Here is a 23,889-nt window from a genome sequence, read left to right as displayed (position 1 = left end):
CATGTCAGCAGGTAAATAAACTGGCCCGGCCCTCCAGGGTGCTTACCCTGGTGAGCCGCGTGCCAAACGTTGCCGACCCCTGTTCTGAAGCATCTAGTGCTGGCCACTTTCTCAGCAGGATATTGGACTGGATGGACCACATATCTGATCCAGTATGGTGATTCTTGTGTTCCTATGAATGGAAAAAGAGATGGGGAGCGAGGAAAAGAAGCTCAGATTTGGAGACAAAGCAGTAGCCATCATAACCATCCAGGTTGGGATTACCAATTTCTGATACAATGGGAGAGTCCCCAGTTTTCTATTTTTGATGTAGAAACAAAGTTTGTGCACTGTCATGCACCCTGCTTCTGCCATGTGAGAGGCAGCAGCACATGTCCTGTATACAAGGGTAATATTAAGATAGTGACAGACAGTAGAAAAATGTATTAAATGAGAGGGACAGATACAAACACCTATGTGTAACAGGGTAGTCTGCCCCTTTAACGGTGTCTGGAGGCCTGGGACCAATCTGCCCTGTTCAATTATCAGACACAGTGCTGGAAGGGTAAGAGCTCCCTATAAAGGGATGAGAAAGCTCAGTTGGAGGCCTGGAGAGTGTTGTGTATTAGTCCTTCCCAGATGGGGGAGATAGATCAGTGACCTACATGTGGTGGAGAACACAGGTTGGTGAAGTTGGGTTCAGAAGATGGTGCAGTGATTACAGGACCTTGCTACCCGTTGGTTGTGCTCAGAGACTAATTCTGTGGAGACAATTATTGACTGGTGGTTCTGGACCCACTCTTGTAGATCCTGCCTGTGTGAGCCCAACGTTGGATAAAGTGGTTTTGGCCATCATCCAGGGAGAGATCTGAGCAGAGTGGAAGTGTCCCATGGGGGAGAGCAAGAATGGGAGCTTGGGGGAAGCTCTCAAGGGGTCAGAATCCTAGCTAGCCCTAGATGTAAGGTTTCAGAAGAGTTCAGCTCCACAGTGTTGGAGAATTTCTGTTGAGGGGGAGAAGTCCTGGTAGTATGTTACTGATCCAGCAAACCTGGGCGCATCAAGAGAGATTGCCTAGTAATAAAGTGCAATTATGCAGGGTGCTATTTCAGCCAAGGGGTGGGAGCGGGGGAGGGGGGTCACTGCCGCCTAACAATTCCTCCATTAAGTAACATGTAAGGAATCCATTAAAGGGACACACAAAGCAGGTCAGAGCACCAGAAAAAGGAGTTCTTCTGGTGAAGTCTGTACGGGGCACCCCTATCAACCTCCAATTTCATAATTCTGACAAATTGATGCCATCACAGGATGAGAGACAACCAATTTCAAGGCTCATGTGACGGGGAGAGGGAGGTGGACAGTTCATGGCTTTGCAGGGAGGACCTCAATCAAACATCCTCCTGTGGAGGGATCCCCAAGTTTATGGCTTTTCAGAATAGAACTCCTCTGTATGGAGAGGTATTTTCATGGCTGTGTAGGGGGACCCTGCTCACGGCATTGCAGAGCACTCCTGTTCAATGCATTCACTGGGAGGGACCCCCCCGCCCCCGGTTTCACCCCGTTGCAGAGCACTCCTGTTCAATGCATTCACTGGGAGGGGTCCCCAGTTTTCTGGCTCTCAGGGGATACCCAAGCCAATGCATTTCATGTCTCGCAAGCGAGGGGCTTTGCTGGCATACGGAGGGCTCCGCACCAGCAACCGCGGGGGTTCGGAGTCAGCCGAGCGTGGGGGTGACTCTCGACCAGGTGCAAGCTCAGCGCCTTCCCTAGCAATACCCCGTGAGGGGCGAGGGTGGTCCCTTACCCGGGGCGCTCGCTGAGTGGGATGAGGGAACGCAGGCGCACTGGAGAACCCACGGGCGGCAAGAGAAGCGCGTGCGGTCGGTGTCTCCATGGCAACCACGGCCGGGGACCGGAGCTCGCGGCCAGGGCAGCGCTCGGGAACCCCCATGGCAACGGCCGCAGGTAGCCGCCGCGGGGAGGGGGCTGCCGCCTGGGCCCCCGGACTCTGACCCCCAGCCCGGGGAGCCCCAGGCATTCAGAGCGCCGGTGACGCCGCCGCGTTTTGTGGCGACCCCGGCGTGTAGGGTGCACACGCGGGCAGGGCCGCCCAGAGGATTCAGGGGGCCTGGGGCAAAGCAATTTCAGGGGCCCCTTCCATAAAAAAAAGTTGCAATACCACAGAATACTATATTCTCCTGGGGGCCCCTGTGGGGCTTGGGGCAAATTGCCCAATTCCCCCCCCCACACACACACACACACTCTGGGCGACCCTGCAAGTGGGGGGTGGGGGGATATTCTCCATGGTGTCTCTGGGCGTGATCAGATCTGCCGACCCCCATTCCGTGCAGGGGGAGAGACTGGCCATATGGGGCAAGGCTTGGAAGGAACTTAGCCCAGAGCCCCATTCTGCCAGCAGCACTTACTAGTGGGTATAATGGAGGTGCCTCGATGCACGCTCGGCTGGATCGGGCCCCTAACCCGTGAGGCGTGCTTTGCTGTGCCTGATTTTAAAAAGCTTGTTTGAAACTAAAACCTGTGAGGAATATAGTTAATGTCTGAAATATGCACTTGTAATTGCCTAGTAAGCGTTGTTTGTTTGCCAAACAGGTGTAGGGGTGTGTGTGTGTGTGTGTAAAAGGGGATTTTTTTTTTTAATATTAGGCTATTTTTCCGCCTTCGTGTGACATCAGAGTTATCAGTGAGAGCACCTAGAATACAGTGTGATTTTTGTGAAATGACAGCTCACACCTCTGAAGGTAATTTTATTGCTAGAAAAGTTATACCATAAGTTAATATTTAATTTGTGTTGAAATTCTCCACTGCTGCATATTGACACACATTATTTATTATTTAAGGAAATATCAATATAAGATACAGGCCTTTGAGAATATAGTTCTAATTTAAAAGTAGATTAAAGATGATCAAGTATATTGCAACAGTGAAATCTCTCTCGGTTTTGCTTAGTAAAAAATTCAGTACTCACAGACGTGGGGTTGTTATTTTGCCATGGAGGAACATAGGGGTATGTCTACACGGCAGCCGGGAGCAGGCAGACAGACTTGTGCTAGTCAGGCTTGAGCTATTGCACTAAAAATATCAGTGTGGAACTTGTGGCTTGGGCTCTCAAGCACTCCCGACCCCCTGGATCTGAGCTAGGGTGGCTAGCCTGCGTCACCACCCGGGCCATCCATGCTGCTATTTTTACATGCTAGTTCAAGCCCAACTAGCATGAGTTTGTCTACCTGGACTGGGAGGGTAGCTTCCAGCTGCAGTGTAGACATACCCTATACGTAGAATCCTATAGTAAACATTATGGGAATATTCTGTCAACGATCCAAGATTTGTTCAGTGCAGTAGAGCAGAGGAGTGGTTCCTGATTCTATGGGCTTGTCTGCATCTGCCCCGTGTGAGTTAGGGCCTTGTCTTCAAGGTCTGACACACAGCTTTTAACAGACCAAAGTGTTAACTTATGTAAAAACTCCAAACTGCCTTGTCTTCACTAGGGTTTTACTTCGAGGTAGGAACCCATCTTTTTCCCCCCCAGTGAAGACAAGGACCTGTGTGGAGTGCTTGGGAAGTGTATGAATACATATGTACATATGCAAGGACAAAATATAACCCTAAACTGGATGAGGGATGCTTAAGTGGTTGTTTTGTCTTTCATCTGTATTACTCTGTCATTTGTCTGATTTTGAATATTGATTAAAAGTGCAAAGTCTAGAGTCTTTCTACCAAGGTGGTATTTTTTTGTTTTTTCCCCCAAGTTAGCAAGATTGATTCCATCTCCAATCAGAACTGCTGACTGTTGAACCTCAGTCCAAAGGGGCAGAATTGCTCTGTTGTTTATTTGTCAAAAGAGTTGCCGTTATTTTTACTTGTTATTTTAAAAATTCACATCTCAAGCTCACTACAGGTAGGATTGAAATAATGTATATCAGCAGGGGGAATCGTTTTGAGGAATTTTGATTTCACTGTCTGAGTAGCTGCCTCTCAGGCCTGGTCTATACTACAAAGTTAGGTTGACATAAGTCGCCTTGCGTCAACCTAGTTTTGCATGAGTCTACATCCAAATTTGTTTCCTGCTGATACAGCGATGCAGTAACACCATCTCCCCAAATGGCATTGAGCCATGGTGAATGTACTGTGGTGATGGAGTGCAGTGTAGACACCGTCTGTTCTATATTGACCCTAAAAGTCCTCTAGCAGCTGTCCCACAATGCCTGAAACTCACTGCTTTGGTCAGTAGTGTGAACTCTGCTGCCCACGGGTCACAGAGATCCGAAGCTACCCACCCTCACTAAAAACCACGTTTTTGAAATGCCTTTTCCTGATTGCCCAGCTTGTGGACATACCATGCACATTGTTGTGTGCAACTGCCAAACCGACAGTGCCGGCTACATGCTCCAGACATACTCCTGCGTGGAATAGACAAAGAGGTATCAGATCTCCTTGGCCTGTGGGGAAAAGAGACTGTGCAGGCATGGAACAGCCATAAAAACGTGACAGATTACATGGGGGATGCAGGTGAAGGGGTACGACAGGAATCAGCAGCGATGACATGTGAAAGCTAAGGAACTGCAGGAGGCACACCAGAAGGCCAGGGGGCCCAACAGTTGATCTAGTGCTGAGCTGCGGACCTGCTGCTGTTACAATGAGCTGCATGCCATACTTGCTGAGGAGCCTGAGAGACAGATCCCTGCTGTGAACAGTGAGGAGGAGGATGGGGGGGATGCACTCAGGGGTGTCCAACTATGCTGCGAGCCAGGACCTGTTTGAGGCTCCACCACCGTCTAGTCAGCCCCATCAGCAGAGCTCGGGCGAGTAGGGAAAGGAACCTTGGGTAAATGTGTGAATGCAGTTCCCATTACAGTGATTAAATGTACAGATGGTGCCTGACCCAATGCATCAGGAAGCAGGTATTGACTTTACATTAATTTACTCATAGAAGAGGTAGCGGTACATCAAACAGAGGTAGAGTTATATGGTTTTCATTTCCTTGTAGAGTCAGGCAAGGGAGGCCATGCAGAGCAGTTTGTTTATGTACACAAGGATGTCCCTTGAACCCTCCAGAGAGTTCTCAATGACACTTTCATACTCCGCAATCCTCTCCCAAAGCTTTCTAGGGATTGCCGTCTTATTTCTTCCTCTGTGGTAGGACACTTTCCCACGCCAGTCCGCAATGACTTCGGCAGGCACCATAGCAGTACATAGGCTAGCAGCATATGGGTCCAAGTGGCTTTGGGATGTCCGCAGCAGCTGTGCTCTCTGTTCCTTCGTTATCCTCAGAAGCAAGAGACCAGCTAAAATCACCACTGCCTGTGGAAAACAGTGCCAGTACTCAGTACCATTGCCCTACAATTCTCTCCTCATTTGCCCCGTGCCCCTGCTGGGCCATACTCACCATGGCTGGAACTGGAGAGCCGTGCTGTGCACAAGCATTCTGGAGCTGAAGTGTCAATAAGCATGTCTTGTTTAAAACTTTAGGAGAGGAAAGGAAGGGAGTTCTGAAACTTAACTTTCACTTTATAAATACAACGATACCACTCTGAATTTTTTCTGTGTCTTCTGTGGTTGTGGCCTGGAGGGGTCCCCCTCCACACCTGTTGAAAGCCTGACCTGGATAAGGAGGAAAAAGAAGATGACTCAGGAGAATATGGAAAAGGAGAATATGTTCTCAAGACAGTGCCGCTTCGGACTGTGAGCTGAGGGGCTGGTGGGTGAATATTTCCGACAGCACGGAGAAAGGCCCAGGCAACCCAGCAGTCAATGGAGAACTCCATGGTAGCACCTCCCTAGGCCCCCAGCTTTCCATGTGGCATCTATGGCTCCCACTCCATGCTAGAAAATAGTAAGAACAGCTTAACATAAACTGACCCGGTTGCTGTTTGCTGGTTTGTGTAGGCAAAATTGACTGAAATGGACATGAACTTTCTTTCCCCTTGTAAGTTCTGTTAATTTATTTCAGATTTTTTTATTGTGTTTGTTTTTTAATTGCACATAGGTTTTTTGCACTAGTTTCAGGATGCAATCAAATTCTATTTTGGGGCATTTTTATTACTTTACAACATACGCTACAGAATGTCTAGAACTGCTGAAAGCACCCACTACTTGTTATTGTACAGGACGACAGAACTCATAGGATCAGTGACAAACATAGTGTAATAATTATAAACGTACAGCTAGCATTGCATATTAATAGGTGCATTAACAGACAGTGTTACATTCATAAATGTACATCAACCACCACACAGTACCTTGCAGCCCCCAAAACTTCAGGACCAGGTAGGGAGCACAGTCCACGACACCACATTACAGTACTGTGGCTAACTGTTAAAGGGCTCTTTCAAGGCCTCCTTCAGCTGCATAGCTCCATGTTGAGCTCTTCTAATAGCTCTTGTGTCTGGCTGTTCAGATTCAGCAGACAGCCACTCCACCTCCACCCTTGTGGCAACTTTTCCCCCTTTGCCTCACAGATATTATGCAGGATATGACTGGCAGCTACAACCATTTGCAGTGTCTTTCTTACTGAGATCCAATCATGACAGTAAACACGGCCAGATTCCCCTCAATCTAACACAAGCACATTCAACTGTCATTCTGCACCTGCTGAGCTGGTAGTTGAACCTTTTGTTGGTGCTGTTGAGATGGCTGGCTTCATAAGCAAGCAGTAGGCTGGGTCCCCCGGGATCACTATTGCCATTTCAGCATCGGCAGTGCTAATCTGCTGGTCAGGAAAGAATGTTCTTGTTTGCAGCTTTCTGAACAGTCCTCTGTTCTTAAAGATGTAAGCGTCGTGCATCTTCCCTGACCAGCCAGTACTGATATGGGGAAGTGTCTCCGGTGAGCCACCAATGCTTGTATTACCATAGAAAAGCCTTTTTGTTGATGTAGTCTGTGGCAAGGTGGGCTGGTTCCAAAATAGGGATATACCTGCCATCTGTCACCCCACAACAGTTCATGAACTGCACTGATGCAAATCCATCCACTATGTCTTGCACATTACCAAGAGTCCAGTCCTGCGTAGCATGACACTTGCATGGCAGCTGCCCCCACGGTGGATTTTCCAACTCCAAAATAATTTCCCACGGACTGGTAGCAGTCAATTTAGTGTTACAAATTTCCACAGTGCGATCGCCACTCACTTCTCAACTGTCCATACAGCTCTAATTCTGGTGTCTCTGTGCTGGAGGGCTGGGGATTCAGCATACAGATCAAGGAGTGTGGCCTTTCACATCAGAAAATGCTGCAGCCAAGCCGTGTCTTCCCAAATCTGCATTATGATATGATCCCACCAGCCAGTGCTTGTTTCTCGGGCTCAGAAGCAGCATTCCACCGTCTGCAGCTGCTCCGTGAACTCCACCAACAACATTGAATTGGTTCTCGCTATGTCCCACAATAATCTGTCCTCCAATAAATGTTTATATCCTCTGCTGCTGCAGTTCTTCTTGAAGCTCTGCAAATATCAGAGGATCATACATCCTTGTGTTCGCAATGCTTGTGACAAAAGTGTAGAGCTTTGTGGGCTCCATACTTCAGAGATGGCAGATAGTGAGAAATACTGTGCAGTTTTGTAGGATTTTTTTAAAAGGGCACCAAAATGAAGGGATATGGATGACATTATGGGATAGAGAAAGATGCATGATGAGAACTTGACCCCTTTCTCCGAGGGTATTCCTGCCCCACCAGGCATTGCTAGTATTTCCCAAAAGACACTGTGCTGGATGATGGTGAGTTGCACACTGGAATACGTATGCACGGTGCATTGCTGTGCATCAACACAAGCATCCTGTGAATATGCAGAGCACTGACGCAAGGAGCCAAAATACTAACCATGGCAGCTTTATGCTTGCGTTGACCAAAGTTTGTAGTGTAGACATGGCCAAAAAGTCAAGATGGTTCATAGTCCCAGATCCTAATACTTGTCCTAGATGCTCAAAATGAGTAGCCTGAAATGCATTTTTTCCATCCAGAAATGGCTAAGTGGTTGAACTATTCCCCTCTGTTATGGCCTCATTATAGAGATTCATGCATGTGAATTCTCCAGACTGCATTATTGCAACACACACTCTTACCTGGTGTTAGCACTAAAGATCACTCTGGGCTTGTCTGTATGGAGAGTTAGTGCGTGGGAAATAGTGTAAATCTACAGTGCTCTAGCCTGCCATGTACTAACTAGTCATCTGGAAACTCCTACAGGACACTAAAAGTCTATAGCGTGCTTTGACTTACTGCTGTCTCTCAATTTCGTAGGGGCCCAGATTCTATATGATGGGCACGTTAGAAATGCATAAAACTGTCTACTAAATTGCTTTTATTTTTAAGCTGTCATGTCAACTCGTCTAAGTCTCCATAAACAGTATTTGCAAGCCTGCCAAGAGTCGAGCCAGCTAGAAAACCCTTTCATAGCCCACATGCTTGAAGAAGCTGAGAAAGCAGATATAACGTAAGGAAATAATAAATAGCATATTTTAAATACTTCTGAAAGCTTTGGACAGCGTAACAGAACCAGGAATGGAATGATGAAAAAGGACAGTTCTCTGGTTTAAACACACATCACTTTTTTTGGGTTTAGATTTTATTGCAGGAGTTCTGGTTTAATTCAAGTTGACAACAGCTTGGCAAAAGTCTGTAGCTGCATATTCCTTCCAGGCAGAAAACTCAAAAAGTACAAAACATATAGGGCAGTAGTTTCCAAACTACGCAAGCTCTCGTCAACAGGTACGTGAGAAAAATCCTGTAATGGTGGACAACGCATTTTATTTAGTACAGAGGTTCTCAAACTGGAGCATGCCCTGGAGGAATGTTCGTGTGGGGGGAGAGGGAGGTGTGAGCGGCGACGCCAGGCAGCTCAGGCCAGCCCCAACTGGCAGGGCTCGGGGAGGGAGTGTCATCTTCACTGCCTGTCTCACCTTGGGCCAGCCCCAGGCAGCAGGGCTTGGGCGGTGGGGAGCGCCACCTCCACCCTGACTCATCTCAGCATGCCACCCAAATTTGAGCTGAGCCCCACCCTTTGAGTTACAATTTTTGGATGTGCTCCCCCCCCCCAACCCAGACAGGCCTGGCGTCGCCACTCACCCCTCAGAACGTTTCTTTGCACCCCACAGTTTGAAAACCTTTAGAAGCTGCCACAAGTACTCCTGTTCTTTATTCAAGGTAGAGTGACCGGTTAATACCTCTGCAGTCATAGGATAAAAAGAAGGGGTTAGTGGGTTACAGATTGTTGTAATAAGCCATAAATCCACTGTCTCTGGTCAGCCCATGATTTTTGGTATCTAGCAGAGTAATGAATTTAAGCTCCCAGGCTCATCTTTTGAAAGTAGGTTTCATTTGAGGATGAGGACCGATATGTCAGATATAGATCACTTTGTGAAAAGTGTTCACCCAGAGGTGATAGGGTGTTTTTGTCCTTTATCATTTTTCTAAGTGAGTTCTTTTGAGAGCATAGTGATTGCCTGGTTTCACATAATTGTTATTTGGGCATTTAGTGCACTGGATGACATATACCACATGTTGTGATAGGCATGTATAGGACCCATGGATCTTGAAAGGTATGTTGATCATTGCAGACGTATCTCTACTGCCACAGGTTTTGCATCTGTTGTTCTGGCAGGGTCTGATGCTGCTTTGAGTTGGTGTATCCTGATCTGCGGAGATCTTGCTTCTGACGACGAGCTTGGAGAGGTTGTGGGGTAGTTTGAAGGCCAGAAGTGGAGGTTCAGGAAAGATTTCTTTCAGGTTGGGGGGGTCCTGATTGAGTCTGGGTTGTGGTTGTTTGATGGCACTGTGTATAGGTTCCAGTGTAGGGTGCTGGCTATAGATGACAGATTTCTTTGTGTGTTTGGGGTGGTCTGAGGAAAGATGATGTAGAGAAAATGGAAAGAGAACTGCTTTCTTCTGTGCTCAATTATTGAGGATGGGGTAGAGTAAAACAAAGGAAAAAGGAGAGACTGAACCTTCCAGAATAATCTCCTGAATCATTTTGTTGCTAAAATTCTAAGTGGGTTCTTGTGGCAGTATAGTGTATCAGGCAGTCAAAATGGACAATTATGAATTACAGCTAGTATAGCATTGTTCTCCATGGATTTTTTTGATCCAGATTTCACAATCCTGATAAATATACTAGTGGGGGGGAAGCACTATTGCATCTCCATCCCATGATACATATAGAACTAATACTTTGTATAGTGTTTCTTTCTCCTGCCATCCTTATGTTTTAAAGTATTTCTACATTACAACAGATTGACAAAAGGGATCACATTAAAAATAGCTGGAAATAACCGCTTGGTGCCAGTACAGAAAGTTACAGATGAGGATTTTCGAATGCTTGCCTGCATCTTAAGCAATAACACATTTGTTACAGGTATGTCATCTCATTACTTCATATCTCTTTATAAATTGGAAACAAGAAACAGTTCTTTCTTCTTACCTTTCATGTGGAGATCAATTAGTTATTAATAAGTGTTGTTAGTCTTATTTATTTCTGTATTCTTTGCCTTTCAGGGCTGGACCTTAGATATAATGTATTAACTGATGTTGGAGCAGAGCATGCTGCAAAATTCCTTCAGGTAGTTTTCTCTGGGCCAAAATATTTGATTTTTTCCTCAAGTTTGTGGTTTCATTGGCCATGATAACATTTATGTGCAATATATTGGTGACAGTATGTGTTGTTTTGGAAAAATTCGAGAAATCTTGGCTTTGCATATCCAGATCCATCAATTTATAATATCAGATTGCATTCATCATAAACTTTTTGCAGTTGTTTCAATATATGTGGTTTTTATAGTACAGTCTGCAAAAGAGGCATTTGTGTAGCATTTTGGTAGTATATTGTGCATGACAAAATTAACGGAAATGCACAAAAACATAATGTATATCCTTAGTATGTATGGAAACTTAAAAACATAGACTTCTAGTGCCCGCCAGAAGCAAGCTATATACAGGAATCCCTGTAGTCTGCAACTCCACATCTATGGAGTTAGCTCATTGCTTCAGAATCATGCTCCGAAACTAAACTTTCATTTTAAAATGAAAATTTATGCTTCTATCTCTAATAGTTGTGTAGAAAATCTTGAAAATGTGATCAGTGTAAACCAGTGCAGTATTGCTTTCCTGAGCCTGCTGACAGCCTGAAACAGTACCTCTGAGGCATATACTATTGCAGTCTTTTCCCGGGGCTTTGAACTGAAACCTAAGGATGACAGTTTAAATATCAACAGTATTAACTTTTTTATTGATGATCATTTTAGTAGCATTTTAGCACTGGTATCCCCCAGTCCCAAGCTGCCTCCCATACCTCCCTAATTATCTAAACAAATACTTCCCCACTTGCCTAAACCTCCGATTTGCCCCTTGTCATCTTCTGTGATGAGGTTATTTGTTGTAGGTACAAAAACCTTCGGCATGTTGAAAACTGAATATGCAAATATAGCAGTTTGAAGCTGGGCCATTGGTTAATAAGGATGTTTGTTAGTTTTGGTTAATCACTGCTGTGTTCATTTTTGTGTTGTTTTTAAATGTTGGTGCTCAATATATTAATTATGGAGAAAACAGTTTCTAAACAAAATGTCTTTCAAACCCGTGTGAGGCATCAGCTCTTTAAAATGAGAAAATGCTCTGTAAAATATATTTCTGAGTTTGGCGTTGGTTTCCTGTTTGTGTACTGTAGGAAAACTCAACCCTGCACTACCTCAATCTGATGTTTAATGATATTTGCACCAATGGAGCAGAATTGATAGCTAAAGCATTGCATGTAAGTATTAATCGATATACTATAGTAATTTTGACAACAGCATCTGATTTGATATTGTATCTTCTGATGGACATCAGCATCAAAGTAAATCTGAAAACCCCCTTTTCTTTCCTTATATCCAGTATTTGTTGTAACAAAGAGATTGCTTTGTCTTCTCAAGACAGACTGTATCTTGCTACTTTTAGATCATCTTTCAGAAGAAGAGAAAACTGCCCTCTGCAGCCATTGATATTTATTGATTTCAACTATAAAATAGCTGGATATCTTTGTGAAAATCATGAAAATGAAAAATAAAACAAAATGTCATGTATTTCATCAAAATTTGATGGGACAAAATTTCACACAATTCCATACATAGCCAAGTATTTTTTTTTTAATTTTCCATTATATTCTGAAACTTGCTATCAGATGCCTTTTATATGCCTATTTTTGTCTTTGTTTTTAAATTTTCCTTTTTTATGGTGACATTATTTGCCTTGACATCAGTTTGTCTAGGACATCACTGTATAATCTCACATATCAGCATTATAAAATGTGTTTTTTTATAATTTCATATTTAAATTGCTCATAATAGATTTTTCAGCACAATTTCTGTTACAGTGGCACTGAGGAATTAAAAAATGAAAATGATTGTGTATACACTACAGCTAGGGCCTCATCCTGCAAATGCTTAGGGCCTGATCCAATGCCCACTGAAGTCAATGGGAATATTTTCCTTGACTTCAGTGGACTTTGGATCAAGCCCTTAGTTTGCCAAAAAAGAGGCCAATCATGCAAAGATCTGTGCACAAGCTTAACTGTCTGCACTTTGATTACTCATGTGATAAAGGCAGATGAAAGACCTGCAAACTTATAGTTTTCTAAATTAAAAAATTCAGCTATTAGCTAATATGTGAAATTACAGACATTATAATAAAATATAATGATGAATGGATTTAACTCTATTTTGAAGCAGTTTAGACACAAATATCAGTCTGGAATTCTTTAATATACATATGAAAATTGGTAGATTATAGTGGAAGCACAGATACCCATAAATAATTCAGAGCCCTCCTACCCTTTCAGATCCTTATGCTCTTGGTAGACTTTACTCAGGCAGCTAGTCCCAGTGAAAAGATAGGCAGCTACTTAGTTACTGTTAGCAATTGGCTGTATTCCTTACAGAAGATGACATTTTGTCTTTATGCCACAATTAAAAAATCTGTAGTAAAATGTATAATATCACAGCTTAGATCATTTCAGGGAAATCCTTTTAAATTTTCTTGCCTAGAGGAATGAAACGCTCCTACACCTGAGAATGACTGGCAACAAAATTGAAAACAAAGGTGGGATGTACTTTGCTTCAATGCTGCAAATTAATTCGACCTTAGAGAAGTTAGATCTTGGAGACTGTGATCTGGTGAGTAAAGTAAAATTATCAACTTAAACTGCAAACTAATAGTCTTTAAAGTGTATTATAAATAGGGAGACCAGATAGCAACTGTGAAAAAACGGGACAGGTGGTGGGGTGTAATAGGCGCCTGTATAAGAAAAAGTCCCCGCAAATGAGACTGTCCCTTTAAAAACGGGACATCAGGTCACCCTAATTATAAAGGTCCTGTGGTTAAATTAGTGGAAGATGCCATCTGTTGCCATTTGTTTTGTATACTGTGATATCTTCAACTATCACAAAATATCCTGTTGCAACTAGCAAGATGCACTTGGAAGGGCCTGTAGCATAGTGTGTTTATAGGAGTATGTGATGTAGTACAGCATAACCTCTAACTGTCAGTTCCTTTACTCCCAAAGAGCCATTAGAGGAGTTTGACTGTTGTTCTGTTGTGACGTTCCCCACTTGTGTTATCTGGACTGGTGATCTGCTAGGTCTCTCCAATCCTAGACTCTGGGAGCCAGCCTTACCCTGCTCTACTGTGAGATCCCCCACTCCTGGGCTGTTCACGCACAGCCTCTGGCACATAAGCTGCCCCTTGGATTGTGCAACCGAATGACACTAGCCAATATCTCCGGTCCCAAACACAACCCTAGGAACCTCCGTCTTGCAGTGTCCAGTTATGCCCGCTGGATGCTGCAAGCTTGTTTGAGTTTGTCAATTTAACAAAGAAATTGATATGTACCAGGTTTGTTATCCCAAGGAGAGTCTCTGACACACTTCAAACCAAACACACTGCTTCAGGTAGAATAAACAAACAGATTTATTAATTACAAAGATACATTTTAAGTGATTATAAATCAAAGCATAACAAGTCAGATTTGATCAAATGTAATAAAAGCAAAACACATTCTAAGCTGATCTTAACACTTTCAATGCCCTTACAAACTTAGATGCTTCTCACCACAGGCTGGCTGGTTGTTCTTCAGCCAGGCTCTCCCCTTTGATCGGCACTTCAGTCGCTTGGTGTGGTGTCTGTAGATGTAGGTGGAAGAGAGAGAGAGAGCATGGCAAACGTCTCTCCCTTTTATCATGCCCTTTCTTCCCTCTTGGCTTTGCCCCCCACTTCTCCTTCAGAGTCAGGTGAGCATTACCTCATCGCAGTCCCAAACTGGCCAAAGTAAGGGGGGTGACTCACTCCAGAGTCCAACAGATCCTTTTGTTGCTGCCTAGGCCAGTGTCCTTTGTTCCTGTGAGGCTGGGCTGGGTTTGTCCCATACCTGCCCTGATGAAGTGTGAACTGCCTCTCTGCTCTTGGAGAGTTTTTGCCTGGGGTTATTTTAAGCCATGAGGATACATTTTTCAGCCTCATAACTACATACATGAAATTATAACCTATAACATTACTATAACATAACTGTAACAACAATGCTCAGTGTATCATGAGCCTTCTGAAGACACGCAACATGACACACTTTGCTTTGGATACCACACAATCATTTTACAAGGGTGAACCTGGGGATGCTGGATGTTTCCCTGTGGTACAGAGTGTCAGAACTGTAGTCTCTAATATTTTGAGAGATTCAGTTTGTGTTATATATGTCATATCATCCAGAGCTCATGTAATTCATGTAAGAAAGAAATTCCTTATTCCCTAAGGGCTCTTTTCATTCTAAAGTAGCTTCTGCAGGGGTATAAAGCGTTGAAAGGTGCACTCCCTTTCAAGTTTCAGAGTAGCAGCCGTGTTAGTCTGTATCCGCAAAAAGAAGAACAGGAGTACTTGTGGCACCTTAGAGACTAACAAAGGTGCCACAAGTACTCCTGTTCTTCTTTTTCCCTTTCAAGAAGTGCTCTTCTCTCATTATTAGCTACATTGTGTCAAAAGCACTATTGTGTGGATGCACATGGATGCCACCAGCTTCCCCTAGATGGAGTCACAGACTACCCAGTCTAGTTGTCAGGCCATCCGTATACGTCAGTGGGTTCTTCCCTGGAGAACAGGGCTGCTAATATAAGTAATGAAAGTTTCTAGTGGAGGGTACTGTCTGAGTGAAGAAACCTATGGAGAATGAGGTTTCATTTTAAGTTTACTAATATTTCTGGTGCTCCCAAACTGGAAGGTGAAAATGCCTTTAAAAATTAAAGATATTACAAGCATGCATACTGGGAAGATATAGTCACCACAGATAAAAACAGCTCTTAGAAGCTTTGGATAATTGTACTTCTATGCTTGAGTAAAATCAGTTTAAGGGAGAATCTCCTGCTTTGCTATATGATTATAAAAACAGTAGCATAACCGGCTTGTCAAAAGACAGTGTTCCTTTGACAGTTCAACGTGTTACAGATGTATGACTGAGGGGAAAGGAATAAAAAATCAGAACTGGAATCTATAGTAGAACCTCACTAGTTTGACTTCACTGATTCACATACTTCATAATTTTCATGTGATGCGTATCCACTTAATATGAAGATAATTAATAGAAGTGTGTTAGCTTTAGTGAGTTCTCATCTACCCTGCTCCTCACCCTTGGCTTGGGGAGCCATGCACACCACAATCCCCACCTTACCGCAGGGAACTCTACCCTCCAAAACCCTAACCAGAGAGGCCAACCCACCTCAATTCCAGCCTTATTTTAGTGACCTCCTACCCATCCTATTCTTGTCCTAAGGGTTATACCTTCCACAACTCCTACCCTAACCCAAGCCGGGGAGCCCCACTCTCTACAGCCCTAACCTTAGCCCGGAGAGGCCTGTTCACTTGAACACTAACCCTGGACCAAGGAGCCCAGTCCTAACACTAGCCTAGGGAGTCCTACCCAGCCCTGTCCTCAGCCTGTCCTCTGGAGCCCTACCCGCCAGAACCCTACCCCTAGCCTCAGGAGTCCTACGCTCTTAACCACTAAACTTAGCTAGGAACCCTGCACTCCACAATGCTAACCCTAGTGCAGCTAGAGCCACTGACCTGAAAGCTAACCTTTGTGCCACATCCCTAATACTAGCCCGTTTTAGACATACGCACCTGAACACTAACTCTTGCTCTGGGAAGCCTACCCTCCACAGTCATAGTCCTAGCTGAAGAAGGCTTACCCACCTGAACCCTAACCTGGAGAACCATACCCACCTGAACCCTAACCCTACTCACCTGAACCCTAACCCTCACCTGGAGAGCCCTGCCCTCCACAACCCTAACCTTAGCCCAGAGAGCACTCCCCTCCATAACCCTTACCCTAGCTCAGTGAAGCCCACCTACCTGAACCCTAACCTTAGCCCTGATAGCCCTGCGTTCCACAACCCTATCCCAAACCCGGGGAGCTCTGCCCCCTATACCCATGGTATTACTAACAGTTTTACCCCATACATTACGAAAAATTCTTCCCCTCATTTATCAGATTCTGTTTATTTTCAGCAGGTCTCATAGTAATTCATGTCAAATTACTTGAGTTCCATTCTCTTAACATCCTTTGCCTGCTGGTATTTTCAGGAAATGTTTGTATGTATTGCAATACTGCAGAGGCAGATGACCACTGAATATCTCCAACACACATGGAGCTAAAAATAATAGTATTTCTAACTCATGTCAATTTGATATATATGATCTTCTAAAAATACATCCTGTAAGGAGGCATGGTATCTTTGGTATGTTGCTTTATTTATATATTGAACAGGTTTCTCTAAAAAGTTTATCTGTTTTTGTTTTCAGGGTACACAGAGTCTAATAGCAATAGCAACAGTTATGAGCCATAACAAAGCGATGAAAGCACTAAACCTAAACCGTCCTATACTGTACAGCCAAGAGGTATGTGTATATACTGTTCAATTATATATATATGTATATATATTCAATTAAACAGATATATGCTTACAGAGAAGCAATACTGATACTTTTATGGAGGCCTATAGTGATCTTGGACTGTATGTCTCTCTGGAGCTTCTTTATATGCTTGTCTGAGAGCTGCCAGGGTTGTTTTTTAAGTCTTTCTGCCCAAAGAAGAGAGAACACCAAGAAAAAAGGCTGTAGACAGACTCAGGGGCCAAGATTTTCATACCTCCTTGCCTAGGGTTATGCTCCTGAATCATAATTTAGGCACATGAAGAAACAGCCTTCTTTTCAAAGTGCTCAGTTCTGAACCTCAATAGAGCAGTTGGATGATCAGCCCTTATTTAGGGGTTGTCTAAATGGAAATTGCAGAGTAAGAGTGGCCTTTTTTGTTTAGCTTAAACTCTTTCCTAAGTGACATAAACAGAACCAAAGAAATGTCACTCTTAAAATGAGGTAAGTGTCCATTTGGCAGTTCTGACAGTATAACTACATCAGTTTAAATTCACACCTTGGCTTTTATTGAAAAAACTTCCCTGTGTAGACAAGATCGTAGGTGCCTAACCATGGATTTAGGAGCCTAATTTTAGGCTCCTGCTTTTGAAAAAATCTGGATCAGAATAAACACCACGCTATACTAAGGGCCCAATCCAACACCCAGTGAAGATTATGGGAGTCTTCCCATTTGTTACTCCTCTCTGGTCTGTAGGCTTCTCCATTGTGTCTACCTGACTGAAGCCCCATATAAATTATTGTCTTAACCAAAGGTGATAACTTTGAAACCAATTCACTGCCTTTTATAGAGGCAGGATATATGTTTTTTCTATAGTTAATCCCTCTTTCAAAGACTTCTGCTCTTCATAAAATAATTGTTGATACCTATTTCTGTTACACCATTGACGTCAATAGGAGTTGGATCAAGTCCTAAAACATTGTGTCATGGAAACTTGGAAAAGAAATGATCAAGGTAGATGAGAGAACTAGTAGTTGTTAGAGTATTGACTTGCCTGAGATTTACACTACAGGGGTATACAGTTCTGTAAATCTGCAGCCACATTTTGGTAACTTTCACTATTTTCCCAGTGATCACAATAAGAAATTGTTTCCTGATTTTTTGTATATCAAGTTGTAATGCATCAGAAGGAAGATGAGTTAAGGCCAAATTCTGCTCTTTGACATCTACCATTGACTGCAGGGAAGGTTGTACTTGTTCTCGGGGCCAAACACCAAAGAGTGGTGTTTGACCCTAAAAACTGATCTGACGTTAAAATTATAGTTTCACTGAGATTTTATTTTTAGGAAGAGACCACAGTTCACACAGCTCTAATGATGAAAAATAACTCTTGTCTTATGGAACTGCATTTGTGCAAACATGAAATGAAGAACTTTGGTGTGGAGCGACTGTGTGATGCATTGTATGAAAACCGCAGCCTGCGATATCTTGACCTCAGTTGGTAAAAGATTCACCCTCTGTTTTTGTTTAAATTACACAAACGTAGAGTATATTGTTGCTGGTGAAAACTGTGCACAATGCAATATCACTGTAGCAGGCAGGAGGGGTATTATATGGTATTGCTACTGTTCCCTCCAGAAAAAATGTGATTTTTCTAGGTGAGATGGAGAGTTGAGGTGGAAGCCATAGTTGGAGGGAGTGCAACAGTATTAAAGGATAAACTAGTATTTAGCCATAGCCTTAGCTGTGAGGGTGGTGGAGACATGCCACCACAGAAGGAGCACCAGAAAACATTCTGCCTCAGGGAGGTGCGATGCCCCCTATGTATATCGAGGAGCAATTAACAACACCCCTTTAAGGGGTGCAGCATCCTCCACCCTCCCCAGCCTGACTGGTCAACTCTGCTATGACTCTGGCTACAGAAGGAGGGAAAGAAAGGTCTCCCTCTCTCCTCTCCCCTGCTGCTTAAGGGCTATGCCATAGTCTAATCCTAAATTTACAAGCTTCAACCTAAGTGGTCAGCTATATCTGATTAAATCATTTTCCTGCCTTGCAGGGGCCTCAGGCCTGAGTGCATTTCAGTCCCTTCTTCTTTTCTACCCATTGTCACGCAATAGTTTAGTCTCCTGAGAGCTTTAATACTTTCGTCTAATTCTTGTTGTTGGGCCTGGTGTGGGGGTAGGGTAGCTGGGTGGTGTTGGTGGCCTGTGATATAGAGGATGTTAGACTATAGATAATCTGATGGTCCCTTGTGGCCTTAAATTCTGTAGTACTATACACTTGAGTGAAGAAAGAGCACTTACTCTACAGTACATACTAATCAGACAGTGTGTGAAATTATGCCACTCTACAGATGTAAAAAATCAAAATTGGAAAAATACAATACAAGACATTTAGGACCTGATCCGGTTATCCAGCAACTATTGGAAGTGCTAGAATGGGTTCTAAAAATCCCCTTAATCTATTAGCGTGTGTTAATAGTTGCCAGTTGGTGTAAAAATCTGGTTCAAGTATATGTATTGTACATTGCTTCAACAGCTGTACATTTCAGAACAGTTTATTCAGTAGCCTATGAGGCATTTTTTGCCTAGGAAGTAATATTGCAGGTTTCACAATAGTATCCCCCTTTAAAAACAAAACATTTCTCTTTCAGTAATAAAATAACTCGTGATGGTGTGAAATTTTTGGGAGAACTGCTGAAACGGAACCAAACTCTGGAAATCCTAGATCTTAATTCAAACAGGATAGAAGATGATGGAGCCATCTATCTGAGTGAAGCCCTGGCTTTGTACAACAGGACTCTTCAAGCGTTAGTATAGATAAAACTCCCCAAAAGAGATTGCAGGTGTAACTAGTGGAAAATCGGAAAACGTGACACAGCAGTATATGAGTTGGTACATCATTTTTTTTACGCTAGTGAGCCAAACTGCAAAGTCAAACAGTTTCCAAAATCACATGGATGGGGACAGCTGGGGTCACTGATGATGACAGTCCCATGGCTTCACCTGGACTCTGGCAGAACCAGTGAAATACCAGTCCAAGGAATGCTCCCCACTCAGCAAAGCAAAACTGAGTGTCTGGACTGGCTGGGTTGAACTGCTGGGTCAATCTGTGGGAGGGAAGTCACATGGACTCTCCGCTCTTGGGAGGAGGGATGCTAGAAACAAGAAAGGCTAGGGGCAGAGGGAAGAGAGAGAGAAAACATGAAGATGCTCCCTTCCCACCAGTGACAAAGCCCTAGCAGTTTCCCTACCCAGCTTCTGACCCCTAAATTTGATCATCCCCCTGGCAAAAGGAGGCCAAACTCTTTACCACCTCAGTGACTAAACCCTGAAACACTACTGCTGCCAAGCACTTCCCTTCATGGCAAAAGTGCCAAACTCTCTCCTCCCTCCACCAGGCACAATTCCAAGCTGCTACATTTTCTGGTTTACCCTTCCTATGGTCAATTCTACTAAAAGCCCTTTAAACTTTTTTCCATTTTATTTGTTTTCCACCCCCCTTGGTTTAAGTTATTTGTTGTTATAGAACAGTAGTTTCTGTTGGAAATGTTTTTACTGCTTGTTCTCATACTTTTGATATTTTAGCAAGTTCTTTTCCCCTTATGGATGAATCTAAAATTAATTTGATAGTATTTTCCTCTGTATTATATTTGTTCACAGTTCACTTCTCCAGTCACTCTAATGAACATTTGGTGGTCAGATCTGGTTCTCGCTTCTTTTTAGTATCTTGACTGTCTAGGCCCTTTCCTGCAAAAGGATTTGCAGACAAAAATCCTAATTGCTGCACAGAGTGCCGTTTAAGTCACTGTGACACACTGCAAGAATAGGGGTCTGTGTGTGTTGTTTCAGGTCTTAACAAGGATTTTCTTGAAGCCTTTTTTTAGTTTATTTCAGGTTCACCAGGAGATTGTCTAATCTCTCCTACAGGATATAGTATGTGTCTTGCAGAAAACCATACCTTTGGCTGGATGTAAGCACTGATCATAGCTGTTGTCTGAAGCCATTAGTAAAGGGAGTAAAGATCAAAGAGTCTGCTAGGTGCCTCTGAAAAACTTTCAGGTTCACCAATACAAAAATACCTCTCCCAGCTCCAGGATCGAAGTTTAACTTGGCTAGAAGCCAGGGCCGTGCTTCAAAACAGACTAAATATAAGAGCTGGCCACCAAGCATAGGGTCACCTGCTTTGAAGAAATGAATTGTCTTAATATAGGACTTAACAGATTTGAGCTATAAAAATCTTTTGTTGCTGATTTGTTCCAAATACCATACTTATGAGGTAGGAATCAAATGGCTTGGAATGTACGTATATAATTTGTTTTATTTCTTCTGTTTACTAGGTTAGCAGTAGTGAGCAACAATATAAGTGGAAAAGGACTTGTTGCTCTTTCGGATTCAATGAAAACAAACATGGTGCTTTCCTACATTTATATTTGGGGAAACAAATTTGATGAGGCCACCTATGTCGTAAGTGTTTTCTTTAGCACTGACTTTTTCCACACCTTATCTTCGTTTTATATAACTAGTATACTCACTACAACTATTTGTAAAACTGATGTGTAGTTCATTATATTTTATTTTATTGTAAAATTATGGTAGTTGTGGCATTATCTTCTCATACCAAGCAATTACGGGACAGTAAAAATATACAAGTGATTAAAATGCCGTTTTTCAGAGCAACAGCCTTGTTAGTCTGTATCCGCAAAAAGAAGAACAGGAGTACTTGTGGCACCTTAGAGACTAACAAATTTATTAGAGCATAAGCTTTCGTGGACTACAGACGAAGAAGTGGGCTGTAGCCCACGAAAGCTTATGCTCTAATAAATTTGTTAGTCTCTAAGGTGCCACAAGTACTCCTGTTCTTCTTTTTGCGGATACAGACTAACAAGGCTGTTGCTCTGAAAAACGGCATTTTAATCACTTGTATATTTTTACTGTCCCGTAATTGCTTGGTATGAGAAGATAATGCCACAACTACCATAATTTTACAATAAAATAAAATATAATGAACTACACATCAGTTTTACAAATAGTTGTAGTGAGTATACTAGTTATATAAAACGAAGATAAGGTGTGGAAAAAGTCAGTGCTAAAGAAAACACTTACGACATAGGTGGCCTCATCAAATTTGTTTCCCCAAATATAAATGTAGGAAAGCACCATGTTTGTTTTCNAGAAGAACAGGAGTACTTGTGGCACCTTAGAGACTAACAAATTTATTAGAGCATAAGCTTTCGTGGGCTACAGCCCACTTCTTCGTCTGTAGTCCACGAAAGCTTATGCTCTAATAAATTTGTTAGTCTCTAAGGTGCCACAAGTACTCCTGTTCTTCTAAAATGCCATTGAGTGCTGACCCCGTCTGCATCATCTTCTACTGTTCTGCTTTGGACGTTCTAAGCCTCTGACAGGTAGAGCATGTTAGAAGAATGTTAAATTCAAATCCTTTGCATTTGTTCATTTCAGGCATTTTCAGACTTAATTAAAACTGGCCGCTTGAAACCAAATTGTACAGACGTGGACCCGTATGAAGTGGATGGGCATGTATATCTTGCAGAACTCTCTCATGGCCTTAAAAGGCATTACTATTGGACACCAAGTTATGGGGAGGTTGATAACAAAGATGCTAATGCCAGTCTTGCAATAGGAGCAGTTGCAGAACATTTGTGAACAAGGTAACAACTTGATGCATTTATATCTATCAGCTTGAGGGTTTTTCTGGCTTATTTCTTTGTAAATCAAAATGATAGTATGTAGTTTCTTGAGGAAGTTATTTTGGAGTGTGCCAATATACATTTGAAAAGTACTAGACATAAAACCAACTCAAACTGAGTCCAACATGAGTTTTTTTAACAAAGTAGTATATGTTGTTGCTGTAGGCAGTAGTTCCCAACCTATTTAGCATTGTGGGCCCCATATGCAGCTCTCTCTGTGTTATGTGGGCCGTATCCACACAATATACATACTACTTGTACAGCCCTGAGGATGTCACATGGGCCACAGCTGTGTGCTGATTGAGCTGCAAGTTGAAGCTTGCTAAATGATGCCCAGACTATGATTAAAGAACTCTTATGATGAAACTTCATGGGTTTAATTGCTGTCATTTTTTATATAAGGAGACACGATGATCTCTGTTACAGACTATTGTCTCTAGCTTCTGTCTTCTTTCTGTGCCCAGTCACTTAGTCAATATGATCCACCCTCCCACAGCGTAACAGTGGAAGAGCAACCAACTATGACAGCAGTACTTTGCACTGATATCTTCTACAGGTACAGCACAAAGTTGTGGTGGGGCAGGGGGTTTAAGTGACAGATTATACTGCCCTTAAATAGAGTGTACATTGGCAAGAAAATCAGGCTTCTTAAATAAAGCAAAATTGTCAAGTAGCTACAGCAATGCACTTAGAAAGCAACTATGTAAGTATTATTGTTCGTTTGACTCTCAGTGCCACTACGTTGCTATCCTAGCGCTATGGGACTACTTAGGGCCCCACTGTATCAGGCAGAAATATCCAAGAGGGTATTGATACTGATTGTGTGTGTGCACAAAGTTAGCCTTAGCCCTGGAAGTGGAGAGAGAGATAGATATGGGGTTTTTGTACCTGTTTAGATACCATGCAGATCAGAATCACTGTAATGACTTAGGCCAGTATCCTTTCTTGCAGTGTCTATGAGAAAGATGCGTATTGGCTCATAACGGACAGTTATGGAATATCCTGCTTTCAGATAGAGTTTCTTCTTACTGTTAAATATCAGGGGGTAGCCATGTTAGTCTGTAGCCACAAAAACAATGAGGAGTGCGGTGGCACCTTAAAGACTAACATTTATTTGGGCATAAGTTTTTATGGGTTAAAAGCCCCACTTCTGGGTTTTTTACCCATGAAAGCTTATGCCCAAATAAATCCATTAGTCTTTAAGGTGCCACCGGACCCCTCGTTGTTTTCCTACGGTTAGGTAGGCCTGGTCTACACTACAGTTAGGTTGACATAAGGCAGCTTATGTCAACCTAATTATGTCAGTGTCTA

At 43.0% G+C, this 23,889-nt stretch overlaps 1 protein-coding gene across 2 annotated transcripts; it reads left to right on the top strand.

Moving 5' to 3' along the window:
- Positions 1 to 1,802: 1,802 nt before the first annotated feature.
- Positions 1,803 to 23,130, top strand: LRRC34 (leucine rich repeat containing 34). 2 transcript variants are annotated; one of them, XM_034782537.1, is made up of 12 exons: positions 1,803 to 1,942; positions 2,642 to 2,736; positions 8,303 to 8,423; positions 10,219 to 10,340; positions 10,481 to 10,545; positions 11,646 to 11,729; positions 13,000 to 13,128; positions 16,799 to 16,894; positions 18,215 to 18,369; positions 19,522 to 19,677; positions 21,208 to 21,334; positions 22,331 to 23,130. In XM_034782537.1, the coding sequence occupies exons 1-12, from the start codon at positions 1,803 to 1,805 to the stop codon at positions 22,532 to 22,534; spliced, it is 1,494 nt and encodes a 497-aa protein (XP_034638428.1). In that variant the 3' UTR covers positions 22,535 to 23,130. The 2 variants fall into 2 exon arrangements, with proteins under 2 accessions (XP_034638428.1, XP_034638427.1); XM_034782536.1 differs by lacking the exons at positions 2,642 to 2,736; positions 8,303 to 8,423.
- Positions 23,131 to 23,889: the final 759 nt, after the last annotated feature.

The sequence above is a fragment of the Trachemys scripta genome, chromosome 9 (genome assembly GCF_013100865.1).
Source record: "Trachemys scripta elegans isolate TJP31775 chromosome 9, CAS_Tse_1.0, whole genome shotgun sequence".
NCBI classification, from domain to species: domain Eukaryota; kingdom Metazoa; phylum Chordata; order Testudines; family Emydidae; genus Trachemys; species Trachemys scripta.
Note: the sequence above shows the minus strand (reverse complement) of the source record. Positions and strands in the feature narration are given on the sequence as shown.

Bases quoted from the DNA above. Each gene is read 5' to 3' on its own strand.
- LRRC34 (XM_034782537.1), top strand. From the start codon at position 1,803: ATGAGGGAACGCAGGCGCACTGGAGAACCCACGGGCGGCAAGAGAAGC. The intron at 8,424-10,218 runs GTAAGGAAATAA...ACATTACAACAG, and splicing joins GCTGAGAAAGCAGATATAAC to ATTGACAAAAGGGATCACAT. The intron at 10,546-11,645 runs GTAGTTTTCTCT...TGTGTACTGTAG, and splicing joins ATGCTGCAAAATTCCTTCAG to GAAAACTCAACCCTGCACTA.